The sequence below is a fragment of the Staurois parvus genome, unplaced genomic scaffold, assembly GCF_062004578.1.
Source record: "Staurois parvus isolate SC_StPar_1 unplaced genomic scaffold, SC_StPar_1.0 ptg000527l, whole genome shotgun sequence".
Lineage (NCBI taxonomy): Eukaryota > Metazoa > Chordata > Amphibia > Anura > Ranidae > Staurois > Staurois parvus.
Genome location: NW_028318323.1, coordinates 601,577 through 629,324, shown reverse-complemented (window position 1 = coordinate 629,324; position 27,748 = coordinate 601,577). Strand labels below are relative to the sequence as shown.

General features: G+C 45.1%; 1 protein-coding gene across 3 annotated transcripts in view; it reads right to left on the bottom strand.

Annotated features, from left to right (window-relative positions):
- The window catches only part of COL15A1 (collagen type XV alpha 1 chain), a 1,471,644-nt gene that overhangs the window by 1,066,425 nt on the left and 377,471 nt on the right, over positions 1-27,748 (bottom strand). For 2 of the 3 annotated variants that reach the window (XM_089690361.1, XM_089690362.1), the window contains exon 5: positions 18,751-18,840. The exons of the other annotated variant lie outside the window; for it this stretch is intronic. In XM_089690361.1, the coding sequence (XP_089546487.1) occupies positions 18,751-18,840 (90 nt within the window). The remainder of the gene's footprint in view (positions 1-18,750; positions 18,841-27,748) is intronic. 3 annotated transcript variants of the gene reach the window in all.

The following is a 27,748-nucleotide window of genomic DNA, read 5'->3' as shown; positions in this document are numbered from 1 at the left end:
TCCCTCTCAGTGGTTGCATGAACCTTGTGGCATCTCTATTTCGCACCAACCTCTCAACCTCACGCTTGTCCTGTAGCAACTTATTGGATATTTTCCGTCCATCCCTGGTATTTGGTTTTCCTTTTCTTAACTGGATGGACATGCTGCTTTTGGCCATGTGTGTCTCTGTGACAAACTGCGCAAAGAAGAGGTAGCTTGTGTCTCTTGCAAAACGAGTATCAACACAAAAAAGCCTTGCATTGAAATACATGCTCGGGGACAGTTGACTTGTCTTGCCTGGTCCAATGTATTCTGTCCAGTAGGGAACTGAACAGGGAAAGACATTGCCTCAAGCCTAGGAACTTTAAAGAAGCTGACAGGTGTGTTTCCTTGTGCAGGTGCAATGCTGAATATTCCATCACCATGTGTCAGTGCTTCCTCTCCAAGGTCAGATGGCTGTAAACAACTGTCTAGGCCAATTCCAGGTCTTAGTGCATCCTTCTCATCCTCTGCATTGGGAGGTTGTTGGTTATGGCTAGAGATGAGCGAATCGAAGTATCCGAAGTGGAATTCGAGTCGAATATCGGAAAAATTTCGATTCGTGCCGAATCCGAAAAACAGCCTAATTCGGACGCGCGAATCGAAATTTTTCCGAAAATGGCGGCTGACATGTGCGGCGACGGAGCGGGGATGTCGGGGAAGGCGCGCAGACAAGGCGCGCTGCCCCATAATGCATTCCTCAACGACATGTGATCGCATCAGCCAATCAGCAGCCAGCCAGCCAGCACTGTGTAATGGTCGAGGTATATATAGCGGCCATTTTGGAAATCTTCATTTGCCTGCAGTCATTGAACAGAGGCAGACCGCTCTGTACTAGGGACAGGGACAGAGTTAGGGCCACAGAAACGAGAATTGGGGACAGAGAGAAGTTACTTAGGGACAGAGAACCATTACTCAGGGACACAGACTTGTTAATGAGGGCCACAGAATCGTTATTTAGGGACAAAGAAACGCTAGTTAGGGCCACAGAATTCATACTCAGGGACAGACAGAATTTTCACTCAGTGCCAGAGAATTGTTACTTAGGGCCACAGAAACGTTATTAGGGCCACAGAATTTTTACTCAGGGACAGACAGAATTGTTACTGAGTGCCAGAGAATTGTTACTCAGGGACAGACAGAATTGTTACTGAGTGCCAGAGAATTCTTACTCAGGGCCACAGAATTCATTCTCAGGGACAGACAGAATTGTTACTCAGGGACAGACAGAATTGTTACTGAGTGCCAGAGAATTGTTACTCAGGGACAGACAGAATTGTTACTGAGTGCCAGAGAATTGTTACTCAGGGACAGACAGAATTGTTACTGAGTGCCAGAGAATTCTTACTCAGGGCCACAGAATTCATTCTCAGGGACAGACAGAATTGTTACTCAGGGACAGACAGAATTGTTACTGAGTGCCAGAGAATTGTTACTCAGGGACAGACAGAATTGTTACTGAGTGCCAGAGAATTGTTACTCAGGGACAGACAGAATTGTTACTGAGTGCCAGAGAATTGTTACTCAGGGACAGACAGAATTGTTACTGAGTGCCAGAGAATTGTTACTCAGGGACAGACAGAATTGTTACTGAGTGCCAGAGAATTGTTACTCGCACAGACACAAAATTGTTACTTGCACAGACACAGAATTGTTACTCGCACAGACACAGAATTGTTACTCAGGGCCACAGAATTCATACTCAGGGACAGACAGAATTGTTACTGAGTGCCAGAGAATTGTTACTCAGGGACAGACAGAATTGTTACTGAGTGCCAGAGAATTGTTACTCAGGGACAGACAGAATTGTTACTGAGTGCCAGAGAATTGTTACTCGCACAGACACAAAATTGTTACTTGCACAGACACAGAATTGTTACTCGCACAGACACAGAATTGTTACTCAGGGCCACAGAATTCATACTCAGGGACAGACAGAATTGTTACTGAGTGCCAGAGAATTGTTACTCAGGGACAGACAGAATTGTTACTGAGTGCCAGAGAATTGTTACTCAGGGACAGACAGAATTGTTACTGAGTGCCAGAGAATTGTTACTCAGGGACAGACAGAATTGTTACTGAGTGCCAGAGAATTGTTACTCGCACAGACACAAAATTGTTACTTGCACAGACACAGAATTGTTACTCGCACAGACACAGAATTGTTACTCAGGGCCACAGAATTCATACTCAGGGATAGACAGAATTGTTACTGAGTGCCAGAGAATTGTTACTCAGGGACAGACAGAATTGTTACTGAGTGCCAGAGAATTGTTACTCAGGGACAGACAGAATTGTTACTGAGTGCCAGAGAATTGTTACTCGCACAGACACAAAATTGTTACTTGCACAGACACAGAATTGTTACTCGCACAGACACAGAATTGTTACTCAGGGCCACAGAATTCATACTCAGGGACAGACAGAATTGTTACTGAGTGCCAGAGAATTGTTACTCAGGGACAGACAGAATTGTTACTGAGTGCCAGAGAATTGTTACTCAGGGACAGACAGAATTGTTACTGAGTGCCAGAGAATTGTTACTCGCACAGACACAAAATTGTTACTTGCACAGACACAGAATTGTTACTCGCACAGACACAGAATTGTTACTCAGGGCCACAGAATTCATACTCAGGGACAGACAGAATTGTTACTGAGTGCCAGAGAATTGTTACTCAGGGACAGACAGAATTGTTACTGAGTGCCAGAGAATTGTTACTCGCACAGACACAAAATTGTTACTTGCACAGACACAGAATTGTTACTCGCACAGACACAGAATTGTTACTCAGGGCCACAGAATTCATACTCAGGGACAGACAGAATTGTTACTGAGTGCCAGAGAATTGTTACTCAGGGACAGACAGAATTGTTACTGAGTGCCAGAGAATTGTTACTCGCACAGACACAAAATTGTTACTTGCACAGACACAGAATTGTTACTCGCACAGACACAGAATTGTTACTCAGGGCCACAGAATTCATACTCAGGGACAGACAGAATTGTTACTGAGTGCCAGAGAATTGTTACTCAGGGACAGACAGAATTGTTACTGAGTGCCAGAGAATTGTTACTCAGGGACAGACAGAATTGTTACTGAGTGCCAGAGAATTGTTACTCGCACAGACACAAAATTGTTACTTGCACAGACACAGAATTGTTACCCGCACAGACACAGAATTGTTACTCGCACAGACACAGAATTGTTACTCAGGGCCACAGAATTCATACTCAGGGACAGACAGAATTGTTACTGAGTGCCAGAGAATTGTTACTCAGGGACACCTAATCGTTGAATTAAATAGTATGTCAGACAACATGCAGAGGAGTGGCAGAGGAGGCAATGTTTTAGGAGCGAGCAGACGTGGCAGCAGAGGAAGGGGTCGAGGCAGCAGTATTCGCAGCCAGAGGCCAGTGCTCCCGGTGTCATCCAGCGGTCGTGTCTCCACCGACAACCCTGCCGTCATTGATTGGTTGGCTCGGTCGTCTTCCTCTTCCCAGGTCACCTCTGACACCTACAGCCAACGGTCGGTGGGTACGTCAGACACAACCGTTAGTTGGCATGGCCCGGGACCAAGCCCACTGAAATCACGTGTCCTCTACCTGCCCCTGTCCTTTGCTGTTCCCTCACCAAGCGAAGTATCGCATGCTGTGGGCTCAGCCCCACTGTACAGTGAGGAAGAGCTAACAGAGGGCGGTCAGGAACGGGGGGAGACATCGGCCTTTTCAGCAGCCAAGCGAACAAGTACTGGCGAGGAGAGTGGCTCGGTAGCCGGTCTAGAGACAGGTCTGTCTCCTGACCCAGACGCAGCCGAGGGGGCTAGTAGTGAGGCGGAGACCCTACTTGATGATGAGGAGGTTGATCGCACTTGGCAGCCTCGTCGTCATCAGGCAATTTCTTCCGCATCATCAGGAGAAGAGGGTGGCAGCTTGGCAGCGAGCAAAACAGTCGGTGGGTTGCCCAGGAGACAGCAGCAGGGTCGCATCAGTGTCAGTGGAGCCAAACGTCCACGGAGTAGAGCACCAGCTCCACTGCAGCCTACCACCACGGCCAGTAGTGGTGCCGGTGCGCACGGAGGAAGTAGCAGTCAGCCAGTGAAGAGTAGCGGGGGCAAAGTTTCCTACTCGGTGGTGTGGCAATTTTTCCTCAAGCCGCCCGAGGAAGTAAACGTAGCCGTATGTCGACTATGTGGCCAGAAATGCAAGCGTGGCCAGGGGGCCCATGTTGGGACTACAGCGTTGCGTCAGCATATGCAGCGTCACCATTCGGTGGCCTGGGAAAACCGTGATAAACATACGGCGGTTCTGCCTGCCCCAGCCCCCGCTCCATCACCCGCTCCGTTACTTGCTCCGTCACCCGACGTCGTCAATCGCCCTCTATCAGCCAGTCAAGGCTCCAACACCTCTGCTGAGGGGAGTTGTCGCTCATTGGCATCTTCCGCTCGTTCAGATGCTCCTTCTCCTGCTACTCCTCTTCTCGGATTCCGTCAACAGTCTTTCTTGGAATCCGTATCCAAGAGACAACAGTTTGCGAGCACGCACCCGACGGTGCAAAAGCTGAACGTCCTCCTGTCCAAGTTGCTGGTGCTGCAGTCCCTCCCTTTCCAACTGGTGGACTCAGCACCTTTCCGAGAAATGATGGCTTGTGCCGCGCCGCGGTGGAGAGTGCCAAGCCGTCATTTCTTTGCCCAAAAGGCAGTGCCAGCCCTGCATTCACATGTAGAAGAGATGGTGGGCCAGTCTTTGAGCATGTCGGTCTCTGCCAAAGTGCACGGCAGCGCCGACGTGTGGAGCTGTAACTACGGTCAGGGACAGTACATGTCATTTACGGCCCACTGGGTGAACGTGGTGCCGGCACAGCCGCACCAGCAACTTGGACAGGTCACGACGCTTTTGCCTCCACGTTTGCACGTCCTTGGTCCAGCAAGCATGTCCGCCTCTACCACCTCTTTTTCCGCCGTGTCCTCAGCCGCCACCCCCGTGCCAAGTCCCATTACCCGACCGGCATATCACATGTGCAGGGCGCAACGGTGTCACGCTGTGCTGCACCTGGTATGCCTTGGCGAACGTAGTCACACAGGGGAGGAACTGCTGAGTGTAATGAACAGAGAAATCGACAGATGGCTGTCTCCGCGCAAACTAAAAATCGGAACCATGTTGACTGACAACGGAAAGAACATGGTGTCTGCTCTGCGTCAAGGAAGGTTGTGCCATGCGCCATGCATGGCTCACGTGTTCAATCTGGTTGTCAAGCGGTTCCTAAAATCCACCATCCCACTGCAAGACATCCTTAAAATGTCACGTAAACTGTGCATGCATTTCAGCCATTCCTACACCGCAAAGAACACCCTCATTGAGCTGCAGCGGCAGAACGGAATTCCACAGCATCGCCTGATCTGCGACGTTGCAACAAGGTGGAATTCAACCATACACATGTTAGACCGCCTTTACGAGCAGCGAAAGGCCATCACCGATTTCCTGATGTTACAAGCGGATAAAGGTAATCCCCTGTGTAACTTAGATGTCAGCCATTGGCAGCTCATGCGTGACACCTGCCGCTTGCTCAGGCCCTTTGAGGAGGCCACGCTATTCGTGAGTCGGCAGGACTATGGGATGAACGACGTCATTCCTCTGTTGCACGTCCTGGAACAAATGCTGTTAACAATGGCTGGTCAGGGTGCGGTAGACGTGGCGCACAGATCTCAACGCCACATGACCCCTGTGGGGGCAGGACAGGAAGAAGAGGAGGAGGTAGAGGAGGACATTTGTGCTCAGGAATTATTGAGTGAAATGGGTGGTTTTTCCACTCAGCGGACAGGAGTGGAGGAGCAGGAGCATCTGGTAGAGGAGGAGGAGGAGGAGACAGAGGACCCAGACGCACCGTGGCAGTATGCTGTGGAGATGGAGGCAGGGAGTCCCTCGCATTCCTTGGCACAAATGGCCCATAGCATGCTCGGTTGCTTGCGTAGCGACAGCCGAATAATAACCATCAGACAGAGGGATGACTTTTGGCTGTCCACCTTGTTGGACCCTCGCTACCGGTCCAAAATGGTGGCCTTTTTCACACCTGCTGAGAGGGAGGCCAAAATTACGTACTATAAAAACCACCTATGTAGTCAGTTGGTCTCTGCCTTTGTGCGCCAACGTCCATCCTCAGACACTGTGGGCCCTGTGCGCTCGCGTTCCGCTGGCATGGCAGCAGGGGAGGGGTGGGGTGGTAGGAGCAGTGGCAGCTCCACCAGCAGTGGCTGCCTCAGTCTGCAGTCGATGATGAGTAGCTTTCTTCACCAGCGCAGTGAGGAAACTACTAACCAGCCGCAGCAGCAGCAGCAGCATCAGGTGGACCTGGAGCAGGAGCTCAAACAACAGGCTTGGGCCTACTTGGACAGCACCCTGCCAACCGAGGTAGACAATCCCCTTGACTACTGGGCAACGAAACTTGACCTTTGGCCCCAACTAGCTGAATTTGCCCTTGAAAGGCTGTCATGCCCGGCCAGTAGCGTGGCATCGGAGCGCGTGTTTAGTGCGGCAGGAGGTATTGTAACTCCGCGGAGGACACGACTGTCCACCCAAAGTGTGGAGAGACTCACGTTTGTGAAAATGAATCAGGCGTGGATTAGTCTGGATTTCAAACCACCAGTTCCTGACACAACTGACTAAATCCGCCATGAATCATGCCTCAAACATGTGCCACTTTCAGGTCTCCTCACACTGCTGGTGTGTTTAATTTTTTGACATAGGGTGCTGGCAGATTACGGGCCTCCTATAGCTGCTGCCAGGCCCCTAATCTGCCATAGGCCCCTATATACCGCCTCCTCATGCTGCTACTAGGTCCAGAGTCTCTCATGGGTCCCTGTACGGCCTCCCATTGCTGCTGTCTCCATCGCCACACTCTGCTGCCATGTGCCACTTTCAGGTCTCTTCACACTGCTGGTGTGTTTAATTTTTTGACATAGGGTGCAGGCAGATTACGGGCCTCACATAGCTGCTGCCAGGCCCCTAATCTGCCATGGGCCCCTATATACCGCCTCCTCATGCTGCTGCCAAGTCTAGAGTCTGTCATGGGTCCCTGTACGGCCTCCCATTGCTGCTGTCTCCATCGCCACACTCTGCCATGTGCCACTTTCAGGTCTCTTCACACTGCTGGTGTGTTTAATTTTTTGACATAGGGTGCAGGCAGATTACGGGCCTCACATAGCTGCTGCCAGGCCCCTAATCTGCCATGGGCCCCTATATACCGCCTCCTCATGCTGCTGCCAAGTCTAGAGTCTGTCATGGGTCCCTGTACGGCCTCCCATTGCTGCTGTCTCCATCGCCACACTCTGCTGCCATGTGCCACTTTCAGGTCTCTTCACACTGCTGGTGTGTTAAATTTTTTGACATAGGGTGCAGGCAGATTACGGGCCTCACATAGCTGCTGCCAGGCCCCTAATCTGCCATGGGCCCCTATATACCGCCTCCTCATGCTGCTGCCAAGTCCAGAGTCTCTCATGGGTCCCTGTACGGCCTCCCATTGCTGCTGTCTCCATCGCCACACTCTGCTGCCATGTGCCACTTTCAGGTCTCTTCACACTGCTGGTGTGTTAAATTTTTTGACATAGGGTGCAGGCAGATTACGGGCCTCACATAGCTGCTGCCAGGCCCCTAATCTGCCATGGGCCCCTATATACCGCCTCCTCATGCTGCTGCCAAGTCTAGAGTCTCTCATGGGTCCCTGTACGGCCTCCCATTGCTGCTGTCTCCATCGCCACACTCTGCTGCCATGTGCCACTTTCAGGTCTCTTCACACTGCTGGTGTGTTTAATTTTTTGACATAGGGTGCAGGCAGATTACGGGCCTCACATAGCTGCTGCCAGGCCCCTAATCTGCCATGGGCCCCTATATACCGCCTCCTCATGCTGCTGCCAAGTCTAGAGTCTCTCATGGGTCCCTGTACGGCCTCCCATTGCTGCTGTCTCCATCGCCACACTCTGCCATGTGCCACTTTCAGGTCTCTTCACACTGCTGGTGTGTTTAATTTTTTGACATAGGGTGCAGGCAGATTACGGGCCTCACATAGCTGCTGCCAGGCCCCTAATCTGCCATGGGCCCCTATATACCGCCTCCTCATGCTGCTGCCAAGTCCAGAGTCTCTCATGGGTCCCTGTACGGCCTCCCATTGCTGCTGTCTCCATCGCCACACTCTGCTGCCATGTGCCACTTTCAGGTCTCTTCACACTGCTGGTGTGTTAAATTTTTTGACATAGGGTGCAGGCAGATTACGGGCCTCACATAGCTGCTGCCAGGCCCCTAATCTGCCATGGGCCCCTATATACCGCCTCCTCATGCTGCTGCCAAGTCCAGAGTCTCTCATGGGTCCCTGTACGGCCTCCCATTGCTGCTGTCTCCATCGCCACACTCTGCTGCCATGTGCCACTTTCAGGTCTCTTCACACTGCTGGTGTGTTAAATTTTTTGACATAGGGTGCAGGCAGATTACGGGCCTCACATAGCTGCTGCCAGGCCCCTAATCTGCCATGGGCCCCTATATACCGCCTCCTCATGCTGCTGCCAAGTCTAGAGTCTCTCATGGGTCCCTGTACGGCCTCCCATTGCTGCTGTCTCCATCGCCACACTCTGCCATGTGCCACTTTCAGGTCTCTTCACACTGCTGGTGTGTTTAATTTTTTGACATAGGGTGCAGGCAGATTACGGGCCTCACATAGCTGCTGCCAGGCCCCTAATCTGCCATGGGCCCCTATATACCGCCTCCTCATGCTGCTGCCAAGTCCAGAGTCTCTCATGGGTCCCTGTACGGCCTCCCATTGCTGCTGTCTCCATCGCCACACTCTGCTGCCATGTGCCACTTTCAGGTCTCTTCACACTGCTGGTGTGTTAAATTTTTTGACATAGGGTGCAGGCAGATTACGGGCCTCACATAGCTGCTGCCAGGCCCCTAATCTGCCATGGGCCCCTATATACCGCCTCCTCATGCTGCTGCCAAGTCTAGAGTCTGTCATGGGTCCCTGTACGGCCTCCCATTGCTGCTGTCTCCATCGCCACACTCTGCCATGTGCCACTTTCAGGTCTCTTCACACTGCTGGTGTGTTTAATTTTTTGACATAGGGTGCAGGCAGATTACGGGCCTCACATAGCTGCTGCCAGGCCCCTAATCTGCCATGGGCCCCTATATACCGCCTCCTCATGCTGCTGCCAAGTCTAGAGTCTGTCATGGGTCCCTGTACGGCCTCCCATTGCTGCTGTCTCCATCGCCACACTCTGCTGCCATGTGCCACTTTCAGGTCTCTTCACACTGCTGGTGTGTTAAATTTTTTGACATAGGGTGCAGGCAGATTACGGGCCTCACATAGCTGCTGCCAGGCCCCTAATCTGCCATGGGCCCCTATATACCGCCTCCTCATGCTGCTGCCAAGTCCAGAGTCTCTCATGGGTCCCTGTACGGCCTCCCATTGCTGCTGTCTCCATCGCCACACTCTGCTGCCATGTGCCACTTTCAGGTCTCTTCACACTGCTGGTGTGTTAAATTTTTTGACATAGGGTGCAGGCAGATTACGGGCCTCACATAGCTGCTGCCAGGCCCCTAATCTGCCATGGGCCCCTATATACCGCCTCCTCATGCTGCTGCCAAGTCTAGAGTCTGTCATGGGTCCCTGTACGGCCTCCCATTGCTGCTGTCTCCATCGCCACACTCTGCCATGTGCCACTTTCAGGTCTCTTCACACTGCTGGTGTGTTTAATTTTTTGACATAGGGTGCAGGCAGATTACGGGCCTCACATAGCTGCTGCCAGGCCCCTAATCTGCCATGGGCCCCTATATACCGCCTCCTCATGCTGCTGCCAAGTCCAGAGTCTCTCATGGGTCCCTGTACGGCCTCCCATTGCTGCTGTCTCCATCGCCACACTCTGCTGCCATGTGCCACTTTCAGGTCTCTTCACACTGCTGGTGTGTTAAATTTTTTGACATAGGGTGCTGGCAGATTACGGGCCTCCCATTGCTGCTGCCAGACATGTAATCTGCCATGGGCCCCCGTACCGACTCCTCATGCTGTGACGTTGCAACAAGGTGTAATTCAACCCTACATATGTTAGACCGCCTTTACGAACAGCTAAAGGCCATCACAGATTTCCTGATGTTAAAAGCGGATAAAGGTACTCCCTGTGTAACTTAGATGTCAGCCATTGTCAGCTCATGTGTGACACCTGCGCTTGCTCAGGCCCTTTGAGGAGGCCACGCTATTCGTGAGTCGGCAGGACTATGGGATGAATGAGGTCAAATCGGCCATGGGCCCCCGTACCGCCTGTTCACGCTGATGCTGGTCCCACAGTGTGACCTGGGTCCCTGTACGGCCTCCCATTGCTTCCACTCTGCCATGTGCCACTTTGAAATCTCCTCACACTCCTGCGGTTGTCCATTTTGTCATAGGTTGCTGGCAGATTACAGGCCTTCCATAGGTGCCACCAAGCCCCATATCGGCCATGGGCCCCCGTACCGCCTGGTCACGCTGCTGCTGGGCCCACAGTGTGACCTGGGTCCCTGTACCGCCTCCCATTGCTCCCACTCTGCCATGTGCCACTTTCAGGTCTCCTCACACTCCTGCTGGTTTCCATTTTGTCATAGGTTGCTGTATGGCCTCCCATTGCTGCTGCCTCCACCGCCACACTGTGGCTCCAAACACTGGTTTTGGCCCCGTGACTGGCCAAATGAGTGAAGTGTGCGGTGATTCTAAGATCGACGGCACTCATCTGCATGTCATACTGACAGACAGTATTATTTCTCTTCCCCAGCAGACTCCAAGGGCATTTAAATTAAAGGTACAGTGTTCTGCACTAATATTAAGTCTCTCTGAAGCCTAGAAACACCCTTTTTTAAGTTAAATTCACAGCGAATTTATTCGACTCGAATCGAATATTGTCCACGAATTCGCCGAATCAGTCGAATCGAATTTTTCATTTCTTCGCTCATCTCTAGTTATGGCCTTCCTGTTGCTCAGAAGCAGCCGGTAAACCTGCAGACTGTACCTCTGATGGATCACAATTTTTGATGCGTTCAAGTATCTTCATCATTTCAGTTTCATCACAACTGTCGAGTTGCATCCCATCATCATTATTGGCATCATCATCACCGATTGGCTCATCCACTCTGATTGAAATGTCACTGTAGTCGGGGTGTGTGTCAATGAGTTTTGACAGACCTACTACTACATTTCTCATGTTTACATTGTGAAACAGCTGGTGGCCTTTGTAAGTCAGACGTCTTTTCAGCTTCACTCTGTGTAACTGGGATGTGCTGTGTGATCTTGGTAGAGTATTGACCTTGGTTTCCACCTCGGATGGCACACACACTACAGCGCCGTGTATAGCTGCCTGTCGACATTTGGGAAGTGTGATGATCTTGGCAAATGGTAGTATTTTGGCCAAAAGTTGTCTTTCCAGCACATTCAAATTGCAGAGTTCTGGGGGAATGGGCGCCAGCTCCATGTTAGCCACAGCGATGGATGATTTGTGTCCTGCTTTTAAATGTGAATCACAGTTGTGACAAATCCATTCTTTGGTCCTTTCATCTGGTATGGTGCATTGTTCAGGGCCTTGACAGTGATTGTTGCACACATTGACATATTTCCCTGTCAAACAGGCAGCAACAATGTGTAGATTCTTCTTGTAATTGCTGTGAATGCAATGTTTCACTTGGTTAGGGAAAGGGGTACGTTGACACATTGTGCACACAAAAGTTGGCCCAGCTTTAATGCATTTATGGAAAGTGGATATAGCTGTCTGCATTAGGCTGTTGTCCACTGGTTGACAGCATTCCCGCATGACACGAGTCCTTCGTCTGTATTTCATTCTTATTTTGAAGGCACATTGCATCTTATGGGTTATGTGAAAATCTGCTTGAGTGTGACGCTTCATTTTCATGTAACTCATGCACTGTTGCAAGTGATGTTTTCTGAAAGCAGGATCATTATGATATTTTCTGGTGATGTATTGCTTCGTCTTCAAGTTAAAATTTGCATCTGTTGCATATTTGCTGGTTGTGTATTGCTTCTGCTTTAACTTGAAAGATGCATCTGTTGCATATTTTCTGGTGATGTATTGCTTCTTCTTCAAGTTAAAATTGACATCTATTGCATATTTGCTGGTGATGTAATGCTTCTGCTTCAACTTGAAATCAGCATTTGTCGCATATTTTCTGGTGATGTATTGCTTCTGTTTCAACTTAAAATCAGCATCTGCTCTGTATCAGCTGATGATGTAAGTCCTCTTCTTATTGGTGACAGACATCTTTGTAGCCTTGAAATCACGCCTTCTTTCATTTCTGTGTCTTGTGTGCAGTTTTTGTAGTTGCTGTACATTTAATTTGGAAAATGCCTTACTGTCCTTCCATATGCCCTGTGAGGATTTTGCATCAAGTGACCGTGTAGAATGCTTGTTGGCTGGGAATCCAGCGGTGGGGACAGCAAACCATCTGACAGACGTCTTGCGCGATGAAATGAGACTGGCATGAAGTCATACTGCAGTCCATCAATATGGCCTCTGGTGTCTGTAAGGAGCAATTCATACAACTTATAAATCATTGCTCCCATATCACTCAAATGTGTAAAAGTGATCATAACAGCTTTTCCTTTTCCAGTGGCAGGAAGTCCATCCTTATTTCGACTATGAGAATCAAACAGTCCATATCTCCCAGACTTGTCTCTGAACAATGCAATACAAAATGGCACTACTATAAAAAGTGCATGTGTAACATCTGCATTGAGGCACTGAAGTCTTGTTGAGAGGTCAACAAACCAACCTTGGTTGTCACTGTCTACCATGGCTCTCACACATCCCGATAACACTGTAGATTTAACAACATTATACTCATATTTGTCAGTGTTGACTCTGAGGGGCACTTCTTCCATTGTCAAGTGTTGGTGCTGATAGACATTTCTTCTTTTTAGCTGTTTTATTGTTGTGCCATACAAGCTGTTGCCCTTCTTCAGTATTTGATCAAGATCATCCTTCCTCACATCATTAAGTTCACTGTGGTATGCCAAAAATGTCAGAGCCATGCATGTACACTGTTTGTTCCTTAACCTTCCATAGCCATGATTACCCTGATGAAATGATGCCTGCACAGATATCTCACTTGGTACACATGGCTCTTGCATGCCATGATTTTCAGAAGTGCCCATCACACTGTCACTGTGCTCTTGAACTTGACACTGAGTTGAACATGGGAATGACACCACAGGTTCACTATGTACCTCCAGGGCACATTCACTGTCACAAACCTCCATTCCTCCATTTCCACCATGCTGCTGTGGGGCTCCGGATCCCAAAAGCGTGGGTCTGAAAGGTCCAGTTTAGTCCAGCGTATCTTTGCAGCTTTAGATCTCTTTCCTTTAGATGGCATGATGATATTCACACAGCTCTAATTTCTTTTCATAAATGTAGCTAGTTGAAACACCTCAAATACTCTCTACTGTAGAAAACGTATTTCCCAACCTTTAACCAGAAGCCGGCCAAACTGTCACGAATTCAAAATTAGATTTCAAATAGGGCAGAAAAGAGTGGTTAAAAACAAACTGCTCCAAATTGCTCACTTCACTGGCGTCGTCACAATTTCTGTGGAAATTGTGTGGTGTTCTTGCCTCCATACAACTGGAGTTGGTGAAGTAGCTTTGGTCACTCTGCTGTCTGCTCACACAGCTGGGTTCCTAGGGCAACTCACTCTACACCAAATGCAGAGTCATGGTTATAAACAAACTGCTCCAAGTTGCTGACATCACTGGTGGTTGCCATCTTCAAACGGTTGTAGTTTTAAAAGTATAAATCCTAAAGAACTTTATATTGTGAGAATCACAAGACCCAGACCTACATTGTGATGCATAGTATGTCTGTGATATATTAAAAATGAAGGCAGAGTCGCAGTTTAGAAATGTCCCTTCAAATTTCAGGCGTCTAGAGTGGAGATTCAATGAATGTCAATGGGCGGCGTGAGTTGCAAACAAATGGTCATATTGTGAAAACTGTCAGGCCTATGGCTTAGCCGTGGACATTGTTAGTGGCAGCAGGGATAGCTGAACGTTTTAATATAAGATATGTGTAGGTGGGCTTGAAAATGAGGGAGTGATGGCAGTTTAGAAATCATGTCCTGATTTTTCCTTTCACACTCTAGCTTTGTCAGCTCCCACTCTAGTTGCGCCATTCCTATGGGAAAATTTCACCACAAAAACCGCGATATTTTGTGAACCATTCGGCGAAACGTTCCACAAAGTAATAGCAATCCAATCGGGAACAATCCGCACATTTTGATATATTACTTGTCTTTGTGGTGTTAAAACTGTGGGAGGAGTTAGCGTGGTAAATTTTGCTATAATAAGAATAAGAATATATTTGTGAGATAACAATAAGTGTTCTTGCAAGAACACTTAATAAGAATATATTTGTGAGATAACAATAAGTGTTCTTGCAAGAACACTTAATAAGAATATATATGTGAGATAACAATAAGTGTTCTTGCAAGAACACTTAATGAAACAAACAACAAGACAAAAATATTAGAAAATGTTAGGTCACCACCCTTAATTGGGGTTAATAACATATCAATCAATTACATTATATTTAAAATTATGTAACACCCCGCTATTATTCAGATTGCAGGATTTTAAGAGACACAAGGTGGCAGTGTCCTTCAACTCAGTGGCACACACTCTGGTGAAAAGCTTTATGGACTTTGTAGGCTGAACCACAGGACTTTGTTAGAAGGCAGCAAATTAGGGGACTACATTTCCCAGAGGAGCTGTGTAGGCAGAGGCATATGTAGAAGCCCAGGAACAGGGGCATGAAGTGAGCTGGCAGAGAGCTGGAAGGAAGGTGTGAGGAGAAAGCGGTGTGGAAAGGTGGAGGACCAAACAAGGCCACAGGGTGAGAGAGCGGATGGAGAGGGAGGAATAGCCAACCGCTGGCATAGCCAAAGAATCTGGAGAAGTACCCTGTTGGCCGATAACTCAGAGTGCTAGCCACTAGTGAACTCTGCAGAAGGAACCGCAGGACCACTGGGGGCCCCCCATCTACAGCATGACCATCAGTAACTGGGATGATGCCACAGATTGGGTGATAGAGTCCCAGTCTCCAGCCAATTAAGTTGTTACTGACATTCTATTGAATCAGCTGTTCTCTATCTAGTTACTGACATTGTTCACAAGTTACATCAGTTGAGGCCTAGTTCACCCGGCCTACTAGCAAACACATCTCCAGCTTAATCCAGTAATCACAGCCTGTTGCAATGTCCGCTCTCTGCGGGCAAAGCCACACTACTGTTTCCTCTGCAAATGGTTTACATCCATCAAAGGAAAACTTGTCATTGTTGCTATTTGCTACTGCGGCCTAGAGAGGAATTAACCCCTTGTCAGTAAGTGCTTCTGCCCACCCCACAACCTTTTGCCTAAAACCTGCATCCCATCTTGTGCCTTAAAGGGGTACTGCCCAAGTTAAATACCACTTAGAGGCATAGTGCCTGTGCTTGCAAAAATCCTTTTGAGGGACTTCCACCTGTTGCAACCAAGGAGATATGAATTCTTGTAGTGCACCAACTGGGTCCCATGCAGAAGATCTTCCACTGCAGTTAAAGAGCCTTCCCAATTAAATAGCTTTTCCCTTACCTCAGAGTTGGACCTTGTCATCAGCTCCTGAGGGCCCAAAGTGAGCTAGCCTTACTCTTTTAATAGTTTCCCTTTGCTCACTGGGGACAAAAACATCTCAGAGTTGAGGCCGTTGGTTAAATTCTGAATTGCAGGATGCCCAGAACAGACTGAGATTTTTGCTATGTGTGCTGACCTTTGGTTAAGAGTACCCAAGAGTGATAACTGTTATTTTATGGACTGGTCAAGTCTATTTTCTGGTAATTTTGAGAGAGTTTACTCTGGCCAGAAGTGTACGGCGGAGTCAGCAGGGATTGGGCTTTCAGAGTGGGGTTTAGAGTGACAGGGAGCCCTAAAGTAATTTAGCGACCCTTAGGAGGGTAGTGCTATAATTAATAACCATTAACCAAACCTTTTTTCAATTCTTTATTTAGCGACAATTCATACAGAAGACAAGAAGAGCTAGACAGGATGGCAATAAGCTAAAAACATAACTAAGTCAAAAAAAAGTAATATGACCAAGCTATGTGATTTATATCTAGGACAATGAGAAAGCATTTGAGGTGAGGCCTTGGCAGAGATTCATGGGTTTAGTAATGTCAAGCTTTTAACTGTAAAAGGAGATGGCATTTGTTGCTAACTGGGATCCTGTCAATTTTTATATTATATTTTTTGATAGGAAGAAGAAATATGATGGGGAGGGAATAAAAAAAGGAGGGGTTTAAGGGAGGAGGAGTAGACCTTGAGCTGCAACCACACTTTCTATCCCAGGCTGGGATAAGTCTGTGTATCTGTCATAGAATATACAGTTGTGTTCAAAATAATAGCAGCCAGACATTACTAACCTGATCAATCACTGTTTTTGATAGAAATTATGTTTCTACATGGCAAATAATTTACTAGCAGGTGTAGTAGAGTACTAGAAATCCAACAGACCCAACAGTCATGACATGCATGCTGCTGATTCTGTGTAATTGAATCACTAATTGAAAGGGGCATGTTCAAAATAATAGCAGGGTGGAGTTCTATTAGTGAGGTCATTCATTGTTTGAAAAACAGGTGGCAATTATTGCCCTTATTTAAGGAAATAAGGCAGCAAATGTTGTACATGCTGGTTACACTGCATTTCTCTCTGAAATTCTGAGGAAAATGGGTTGTTCCAGCAATTGTTCAGAACCTTGATTAAAAAGTTGATTGGAGAGGGGAAAACATATAAAGAAGTGCAGAAAATGATAGGCTGCTCAGCTAAAATGATCACAAATGCTTTAAAATGGCAACCAAAACCTGAAAGACGTGGAAGAAAGCGAAAAAATACCATTCGAATGGATAGAAGAATAGCCAAAATGGCAAGGGCTCAGCCAACAATCAGCTCCAGGAAGATCAAAGAAGGTCTAAAGTTACCTGTGAGTACTGTTACAATTAGAAGACGCCTATGTGAAGCCAAGCTATCTGTAAGAAGCCCCTGCAAAGTCCCACTGTTGAAAAAAAGAAGTGCTGAAGAGGTTACAATTTGCCAAAGAGCACATTGACTGGCCTAAAGAGAAATAGCGCAACATTTTGTGGACTGATGAAAGTAAGATTGTTCTTTTTGGGTCTAGTGGCTGGAGACAGTTTGTCAGACGACCCCCAAACACTGAATTCAAGCCACAGTACACTGTGAAGATAGTGAAGCATGGTTGCGCAAGCATCATGATATGGGGATGTTTCTCATACTACGGTGTTAGGCCTATTTATCGCATACCAGGGATCATGGATCAGTTTGAATACGTCAGAATACTTGAAGAGGTCATGCTGCCTTATGCTGAAGAGGAATTGCCCTTGAAATTGGTGTTCCAACAAGACAACGACTCCAAACATACCAGTAAACGTGCAACATCTTGGTTCCAGACCAACAAGATTGACGTTATGGAGTGGCCAGCCCAATCCCCGGATCTTAATCCAATAGAAATCTTGTGGGGTGACATCAAAAATGCAGTTTCTGAGGCAAAACCAAGAAATAGAGAAGAACTGTGGAATGTAGTCCAATCATCCTGGGCTAGAATACCTGTTCACAGGTGCCAGACGTTGGTTGACTCCATGCAACACAGATGTACAGCAGTTCTCAGAAACAGTGGTTATACAACTAAATATTAAGTGATTCAAAGGAAAGCAAAATCTTCAAAATATTTTTCAGTTTATATAGTGAATGTTTGAGTTTGTAAAGAAGAATACAAACACTGCTATTTTTTTGAACAGTCTAATATTCACTTTTCTTCAATTTTTTTAGAGGAACAACATAAATTTGATATATTTTTCTTTATGTTTTGATTTGGAATAGAATGTGTAGTGTTCCCAATGCATTTGTGTGTATGGAAATAAAAGCTATTAGAAGGATTTTGAGCTTTATTCACTTTTTTCAACACACTGCTATTATTTTGAACACAACTGTAAATTGTATCCAGTAAAACCACATTTTTTTCGTAAACTGTCCTGCCATTGGACAATTTCTACTGAACCATACCTCAGGACTATAGGCCTTATATTTTTTGAAAATGAGGGTAGGGAATGTGTGGTGGTAGTTTAAAATGTCGTGGAAAACTGACTTTTTTTTTAACATTTATGACTATGAAGCGTGGTATTGTAAAAATGTAGCTCAAAAACTATTCCATCAAACTGTTTTGCCACTAGCCATTTGCCAAGCTTTACCTGAGTGCGTTAGATGAAGTTTTTCAAAAGATTCCTACCTATAGCTTTCAGTTGAGTTGCCATTGTAACTTGCACCAAAGAAGGCTTGGTCCCACTTCATAAAAATACGTGTCACTGTTAAAAAAAACTTTTTTTTTTTCAAACTAAAATGATTCAGATTAAGGTGCTACTGCTGTAAGTCAAGCTAACTGTAAATGAGTCAAAACCTCCCCTTTTAGCCCTAAAAAAGGCCAGAATACTCAATCAATATTTTTGCACACACACACCCATCCCCCCCACATAGTTTTTAATGCAATTCACAGCAAAGTTTAGCTATGCTAAAATTCTAACAGGATTTGCCAAATGGAACCTTAGCAGATTTATTCGTCACTACACACTACACTATACAGCTACACTGAAAATTTTAAAAAATTTTACTTACTGGTGCAGGAGTGAATTGAATGGTTTCAACTGCTTCAGAAATGCCAATGTGCTCACTCATGCTCTCATCTCCACTGCTTTCACCAGAGGCCTATAATAATATTAAAACAGGTATACATGTAACCACAGAATTTTGAAATAGTGCTGGGTCAATAAATCAAAAATTAAATAGATAAATAATAGATTTTAGCCCGCTGTCAACATAAAATTAGTACTTTTCTTTACATATTTTTGGCAAAAATGTTTTTCAAATTTACTCAATATCTTGACTTTTTGTAATTAGTTAAAATTCCTGTTGGACTTGCAAAAAACCTATACATTTTGAATAGTCAATCATTAGCTAATTCTTAGTGTTACTAAACCTAGGACCCTGCATTCACTATATCCAGTCTTCCACAGTACGTAGAACATGGAAAAACAATTATTATTTTAGTAAAAATAAACTGTCAAATACAGTGCCTTTTCTCATCAGCAGTATATAGCAGTCTTGTGACTTTAATCAGTGTACAAATTGGCCAACCACAGATGTCTTGTAGCATCCAGAAGGTAGATCAGAGGGTTATTGTCTGTCCTGACCATGAATTTGGCTCACGTAATCCCTCAATTTACAATCCATTTCAGGACCAGGAACTCCATTGTATATGCAGGATAATTCTTTTCCAAGGAAGTGAGACTTCAACTCACATAAGCTATGAGTCTTAGTTTTCCCTTCAGCTCTTGGAACGGAACTCCCCCCAGTCTGTCTCAGCTGGTGTAAGGTTTGGAGAGATCAGCATACGCTGGGACGGGTGCATCTGTGAGGCTCTGCTTGAGATGATGGCATGCTCTCTCACTATGAGGTCCATTGATTCTGGATAGACTCTTGTGACTTCCAAGCTCTTTGTCTTGTTTGGTTCCCATGATTCTGCCCATCTTCGTCTTCACTCACATTGTTCTGCAGCAACTCATTGAGGGGTTGGGTTTTTTGGCACTTCTCCAAAGATTACTTCAGTCTGTGTGAAATATCTGGAAAACCTTCTACAGCCTGGCCAGGTGCTCCTCCAGCATTTTTACAAATACGATAATGTCATCTAGGTACACCAGAACTTCTATCAAATTCATGCGCCCCACTGTATGCTTCATCAGTGTCAGGGACCCCAGATCTTTCTTCGATCGCGCACGGGTCTGCGCATGCATGGTATGCCCGGCCGCACTAGCGTTCGAGCATTGGGACATGGGCACCTACCACGGTCGCGCATGTGCACTCGTGATCGGGGACGGGCGCCTGGCACCAATCAGGGCACAGGGCGCCCTATTAAAACAGGTCAGGTCTGTGCTCTAATTGCCGTATGGTCTTATCTGTATCCTGTGTTCCTGAATTAGATTGCTTTGTTGCCGACCCTGCCTGACTTTGATTTGCTGACTGTCTCCTGCTCTGATCCCTGGCTTGCCTGACCATTCTCCTGTCTAATCCTGCACGTTTTGATCTCCTGTTACCGAACCCGGCTTGTGACCAGTTTATCCTTCTGTCTACTGTTTTGTACCGTTCTGCCTCCACTGCTACTGACCCGGCTTGCCCAACTCTGCTCTTTCTACCTCCTTACATCAGGCTCTCACCTGCTATACACCTCCAGCCAGTGCTTCTACCACAGCTGGGTGCACCCAGGGGCCGCGACCTGGTTTCAGCCTGCTCCACGTCCATCCCCACCATCAGGTGCCCTGGTGAACAAGCAGGTCAGGGCTTAGATTCCGCGCCTTGGGGAATTCCGGTCTGTGGAACGCTAGAGGCTACCGCCAACAGGTCCATAACAATCAGCCTCCGGAAGGTGGCTGGGGCCCATGATAACCCCTGTGGCATTCAGTCAAACTTGAAGAACCATAAAGGACTATTGAAAGCTGTCTTCTCTTGATCTTTTACATTGGGATCTGGAAATACCCACTCTTCAGGTGCATAACAATGAACCTTTTCACCCCAGAGAAGCATTGAAGAGCAGTGGAGTAGTGTACTGGTCAGGTATTGTTCTTCACTTCAGTGTTCTATAGTCAATGCACATCTGAAGGAACCCATTTTTTTTCCTCACCACCACTATGGGAGAGGTGTACAGGGCTTCTGGACTCCCTGATAATTCCAGACTTCTTCAATTCAGCTGCCCAATGAGGCCCTTCAGACCAGTCAGGTATTCATCTGGCTCAGTCCCAGAAAGGCATATCTTCTCCCAACCAGATTCAATGCTGAGCACTCTTGGTACAGCGCAAGTCAAAGTCACTCCCCATCTTGACAGCTACTCTCTGACCCTTTCCTCTCATTCAGGGGTTAGAGTGAGGTATTGTGGATGAGAATCTTATCCCAAGCTTCCATTTGTCGCTCTCCTCACCAATTCATCTGGTGTCACTGGGGTGGCCACACTCACAATCAGTGATGTTCCAAATGCTGCCTGAACTCGACCCTCTTGTGGACACTATTTCCAGGATCATCTCCACCCCTGTTCTCTCTGCCCCCGAAAATCGGTTTTGAAAACGACAAAAGGGCCAGGCTGGTCCCAGGACAGCTTGACGGTGGCTTTCATACAAGCTACTTCCCCAGGCTGCAACGCTGTCTCTCATGGTACCCAATTTCCAGAGTTCTCTCACCCCTTCCTTTGTTCCTGGACTACCCTTTGAAAGGCCTGTTTCAACTGAGGATGTACCTTCTGTACCGTTAAACTTTTCTTCAAAGCCAGTGGGGTAAGCAATCTCCTTACTAGGTCAGTGTTTGTTCAGATAAGTAGACAGTTCTGTCTAACCCCTAGAGGAAGAGGGCACACAACTACCAGAGTGTCAAGGGTTTCTGTTTTCTCAGCCAATGGGAGGCCAAAGGTCATTTTGATGGGAATGTAACCATCCTACAGAACTTTGGAATGCCAATGCCCCAGATTTCCAGTTCCTCCAACTTGCATAGAGGAATATGCCTCATGTATTTATAATAAGTCTCTGTACACAAACGTTAATTGGGCTTCAGTGTCTAGTAAGGCCGTTGTGTAGACACCATCTACTTGTTCTGAAAACAATAGGAGATGGGCCTACAAGTTTTTCTTTCAAGACCTTGATTTGACTTCTTGGACTCTAGTTGGCTTTTGTGATTGCTGGGTAGATTTAGAGCCTATAAGCTGTCTTTTTTTTTAATTTAAATATTTATTGATTTTTCAGATAAACAAGTTATACAAACATACGCATTAAAACCTTAGCATATTATCAAAATTTTTATCGTTTCATCCCCTCCCCCCCCCCCAGTCCCCCCCCCTCCCCCAACCTATATACCCCCCACCCCCCATCCAATCCCTAACCCCTTCTGCTCTGCATTTTCCTGTTCATTTCTGGAGAGCGTAATCCCTATAAAAGAACAAAATATGTCTCCATATTATTCTGTGTTAATCCCCCATAACCTCTAAGGCTATCCTTTGACTTTTTGAATTCCTCCCATTTGTTCCATCTTGTATGGTGACTCTTTATCTTATCTTCATTCAAATGATAAAGTTCCTCCAATGTACATATTTTATCCACCCAGTCTTTTATTTTCAGCACCTCCTGTCTCTTCCAATACTTGGGTATCAGTCACTTTGCTGCATTCAAATAGTACAATAAACTAGATTCTTTGTATTTTTTAACTGAAAGCTTAGTACTATGAAAAAGGAAAATTTCTGGGTCTACTAGAATATCAAACTCTAATTTTCTGAATCAAGCTTATTATTTTCCCCCAATACTCTTGTATTTTTTAACACTCCCACCATATGTGATACATTGTGCCTCTACCGCCACATCCACGCCAACATAAAGGTGAATTATCTCCACTCAATCTGTGTGCCACACTCAGTGTGATATACCATCTTGCCAAACCCTTATAAAATTCATTTTTACCTCCTGCATATTTATATTTCCGTGGATTATTCTATACATTTTCCTCTGTTTTTCCACATCTATTGTTACTCCTATTTCTCTTTCCCATTTTTCTATATATGGAGGACTTATATATGCGTTAATTTCAGTGAGAATCTTATATATTTTAGAGGTTCTGTGTTTCCCATCTCCCCATGTACCTAATAAGTGCTCAAAAGGATTCCAATCATCTCTTATTCTTAAAGGCTTTAAAATGTTTCAATTGAAAATAACGCCACTCATCCATTCTCATAAAAACTTTTTTTTTCCCAATTCCTTAAGTGATCCTATTTCCTCCCCCACCATTATATCCCTTAATTGTGCATCTTCCTTCTTAATCCACTTCCCTGTGATACCTTCTTTACCCGGGGGGAAAAACTCTGTGGACTTTAAGGGCATTAACAATGAATTAAATTCCCATCCCATCTGTTTGTGTAAAACATCCCAAACTCTTAAAACATTAAATGTGAACAAACTTGTACTGTCTGCTAATCCTCTGTATTGTGGATGTAACCATACAATTCCACTTAATTTAGTATTACTTAGTATATTTTCTATTTTAACCCAGTTTTTCCTCTCTGCATTATATGTCCAGTCAAAAATTCTCGCCATTATTACCGAGTTATAATATCTTTTTAACTCTGGGACTCCCAAACCTTCTTTCTCTTTATTTCTACATAGAATTTCCTAGCTTATTCTCGTTTTTTTATTCCTCCAAATAAATCTTAACATTTTTTGAACTGATCTAAAGTATACCTCTGGTAGTTTAATTGGTATCAGTTGAAATTTATATAATATTTTTGGAACAATCACCATTTTTATCAAATTTATACGACCTATCAATGATGGGTTCCCCCTCCTAATTTCCTTAGTTCATCCTGATCTCATTTAACGATGGGATATAATTCAATTTATACAAGTTCTTGGAGGATATAGTTCATTTTATTCCTAGATATTTAAATTCTTTTTCTCTCCAAACAAAGGGAAATTCCTCCTGTAACCTATTTTTCTCTCTATTTGGAATATTTATGTTTAAATTTTCTGTTTTTGTTGGATTCATTTTTAAATTTGACATCTCCCTATATTCTTTCAGTGATTTCATTAAATTTGGCAATGTTATCATTGGGTTTCCCACATAGAACAGCATGTCATCTGCATAAGCTGCCACATTATGCTCCGTATCTCCTATCCAAATTCCTTTTATATCTATATTATTCCTTATTGTATCCAAAAGAGATTCCAATGATAAAACATATAGCAATGGAGACAAAGGGCATCCCTGTCTAGTTCCGTTCTGAATCCCAAAATACTCTGACAATTCCCCATTAACCATGATTGCTGCAGAGGGTTGACTATACAATTTCCTTATCCATGCTCTCATTCTAGGTCCCATCCCCAATACTTCCAATGTATCCAACATATATCCCCAATCTACTCTATCAAATGCCTTTTCAGTATCGATAGAGAGTACCACTGCAGGGATTTTCTCTTTCCTACTTTTTTGTATGAGAAACAGATCTCAGTCCGTTATCTCTACCCTCTCTCCCTGGGACAAAGCCTACTTGGTCTATGTGTATCCATTCCGCCATTAGGTCTTTCAACCTGTTTGCCAGAACTTTTACATATAGTGTGGTATCTGTGTTTAATAAGGAAATCGGTCTGTAACTTGAACAGTGAGTATCATCTTTACCTTCCTTATGTATGAGAACTACATGGGCTTGTAGAGATTCCCACCTCATTTCCATCTCTCCTCCCAATGCATTCATATATATCCTCAGTTTAGGTACTAATAATTCTTTATATTTTTTATAATATCTCACTGTGTATCCATCAGTTCCTGGACTTTTCCCAGCTATAATGCTCTTTAATGCAAAGTATATTTCCTCCTGCGTTTATTGCTGATTCTAAGGATTTTAATTGCTCGCTTAATTTTGGTAATCCTGCCTTTAAGTATGTCTGTCTTTTTTCTATTTTTCCTACTTCATCTTTACTTATGGAGCTGTGGGGGATTTTATATAGCTTATTATAATATTCTTTAAACACTTTGGCTATATCTTTAGTTGAATACATTAATTCTCCTTTGTGGTCTCTTATTTTCTCTATTTATTTCTTAGATTTATTTTTTTTCTCTGAGCCCTCATTAAAAACTTTCCTGGCCTATCTCCCCATCTGTATCTCTCACTTATTTTATTGAACACTCTTATCTACTTCCAGAAATTTATTTAATTCTTCTCTTTTATTACCCTCTGCATAATCTCTTTTGTTACTTTGTTTATGTATGTGCTCTAACTCACAGAGTTCACTAAGAAGTGTGTTTATTTCTCTTCTTTCCCTCTTCTTTTTTGCTCCAATTGCTATCAGGATTCCTCTAATATAGGCCTTATGAGCCTCCCACCCTGTTGCTACGGACACTTCCCCAGAATCATTTTCCTCAAAAAATTGCTCTATTTCTTTTTTAATTCTTTGATCCACCTCTGAATCCTGGAGAAGTGTCTCATTTAACCTCCATAATTTCCCCCCGATCTGCTCATTTCCCCATAATAATTGCATTGTGACAAAGGCATGGTCCGATATTGACATCACTTCTATTTTTACTTTGACCAGAGACTCGATAAGTCGATGGTCCGGCAATATATAATCCAGTCTTGAATACATTTCATGTGCATGAGAATAAAACGTATAGTCTCTGTCCTTCATGTGCTTAATTCTCCATATATCTACAAGTTGACATTGGTATATCATTTTTTTTCAAGGATTTCAGAGACCTGCTACCATCTCTCTGCACAGGGGATGTCATATCCATCTGGGGATCCATGCAGAGATTGAAATCACCTGCCAAAATTAAATTGCCTTTTTTGAAATCCATTAACTTCCTCAGAGTATTTTTTAGGAATACCTCCGGTTTCTTATTCGGGCAATAAATAAATGCTAATGTACAGTCTATTTCCTGTAATTTTCCCTTCAGAAACAGAAATCTCCCTTCCGGATCTACCGATATATCTTCCAGCTTAAACCTTATATTTTTTTTCGCAAAACCTATTGTCACTCCCTTGGCATGTTTAATTGGGGAATCTGCATAAAACCACATTGGATAATATCTGGAATTTAATTTCACATTTGATTCCTGCACCAAATGTGTCTCCTGTAAAAAAACCACTGAAGAAAATCTATGTTGAATTTCTTTAAAAATCCCAAATCTCTTCCCAGGGCTATTTAACCCTTTAACATTAAAGTCACAAAGTGAATCTCTTCCATTCTTCTCCTCTCCACACCTCTATCTTCCCTATCTCTTCTCTCTTCCTCTTTCCTCCACATCTTCCCCTTTGATTTCTAGGATTTCTTCAGACTGATGTTTCTCCCACTTTTTCGCAGAGTCTTAAACTACCTATCCCCTCCCCTCCATCTCCCTTTAGGCTTACATTTTGCCTATGAATCATTTGTGGTCCTAACCCCACCTTTTGATTCAGCTTTTAAAGGTGAAGCTCTGACCATGAACTTTTCCCCAATAAGTGTGTCTCATCCTCCATGTCCTGCCATACTCTAGTAAACTTCAAAGATCATAAGAGAGAGGCAGCAAAGGAGGGAGAGAGAGAGAGAGAGAGAGAAAAAGGAGGAGAGAACACCCCCCCCCCATCTTTTTCCTCTTTACTATTCTTACTCTATTTCTCCTTAGACCTACCTGCCTCCCCTAATATCCTATAGCTCACATTTCTCCTTCCTCCCAACCAGCGATATTTATTTTCTGTATATCAATTCTCTCACAAAAGTCTCTCAGATCTTTGGGGAATCTCAGTCTTGCTGAACGTCCATTTCACCATCCGATCAAACACTCTGGAAACCCTTAGCTATGTCAAACATTCTGTTTTCTCATCTGTTCCAATAACAGTTTCAAAGCTCTCCTTCTTAATGTTTCCACTGCTAAATCAGCAAAGATCTGCATATTTATTTCTACATATTTTATTATTGCTCTTCCTTTTATCTACTTGCTAAGCTCTTCTTTATCCCGAAAATTATGGAATTGCACTATTACATCTCTTGACTTTTCCTTTCTATCTTTTTGTATGTATTTTCCTATTCTATATACTCCCTCCATTTTGAGAGGCTCTGTTATAGTTCTATCCATTATAGTATTCAGCATTCTCGTTATTATTCCCATCAAATCTTCTCCTTGGGAGATCTCTGGAAAGCCTATTATCCTTAGATTGCATCTCCTATCCCTATTCTCCTGGTCTTCCAATTTATATAACAGATTTCTTTGTTCATTCCTCATTTCCATCGCCCGTTTTTCTAATTTCTGTATAACTTGGGCATGTTTATCTAGTTTTTCTTCTGTCTCCCCCACCCTTGATAATATTTGCCCCAGGTCTTTGTGTAATTTCGCCAGTTCCTGTTTTAGGGATCTTTCAAGTCCTTTAAACATTTCTGCTTTAGTAGGCATCTGTGAGCTCTCTTCTTGTTCTTCTGCTTTATCCATATCCACTTCTTCTACCATATGTTGACTACTGTTAGCTATTCACAGGGATAGTTTGGAACATTCCCCGCGTTTTCCCTCTCACCTCTTACACTTTTTCCCTGTTGTCTCTCTGGAGTCTGTTTCTCCTGCAGGGGGGGTTCACCCAGCCCGTTTCCACATGTCTCCATCTGCCACGGTCCTGTGTGCAGGAGGAAGAGAGCCGGCGTCTCCCTTGCTCCAAGAAACGCTGGCCGGCTCCTCTGCCTCCCAGAGCTCCCTTGCAGCAGATCACCTGATCGCCCTGTGTCCACTGAGCTCTGGAGAACACACCGCGCCGGGCCAAGAGCACAGGAAGACCCGCCACGATGGCTGCCACTACTGGAGGTCCTCGGTCCACGCACCCTGCCAGGCAAGCCCCCCATCTCCTCGGCTAGTCTCTCCAGGGCTTCCTACACATCTCTCCCCTTCTTGGTAGGACACTGGAGGTGCTTGGGAGCCGGGAGCCCTCACATCGAGCTCCCGCACCAAGCCATGGTCAGGCTCCTTCCTGGGTGTAGTCCTGTCTGGATTAGCAGCTGAGCCTGTAATAGCTCATATAAGCTGTCTTGATACTTAATTTGACCTAGATTGAACTGGTTGGGCCCTAATTGACTTC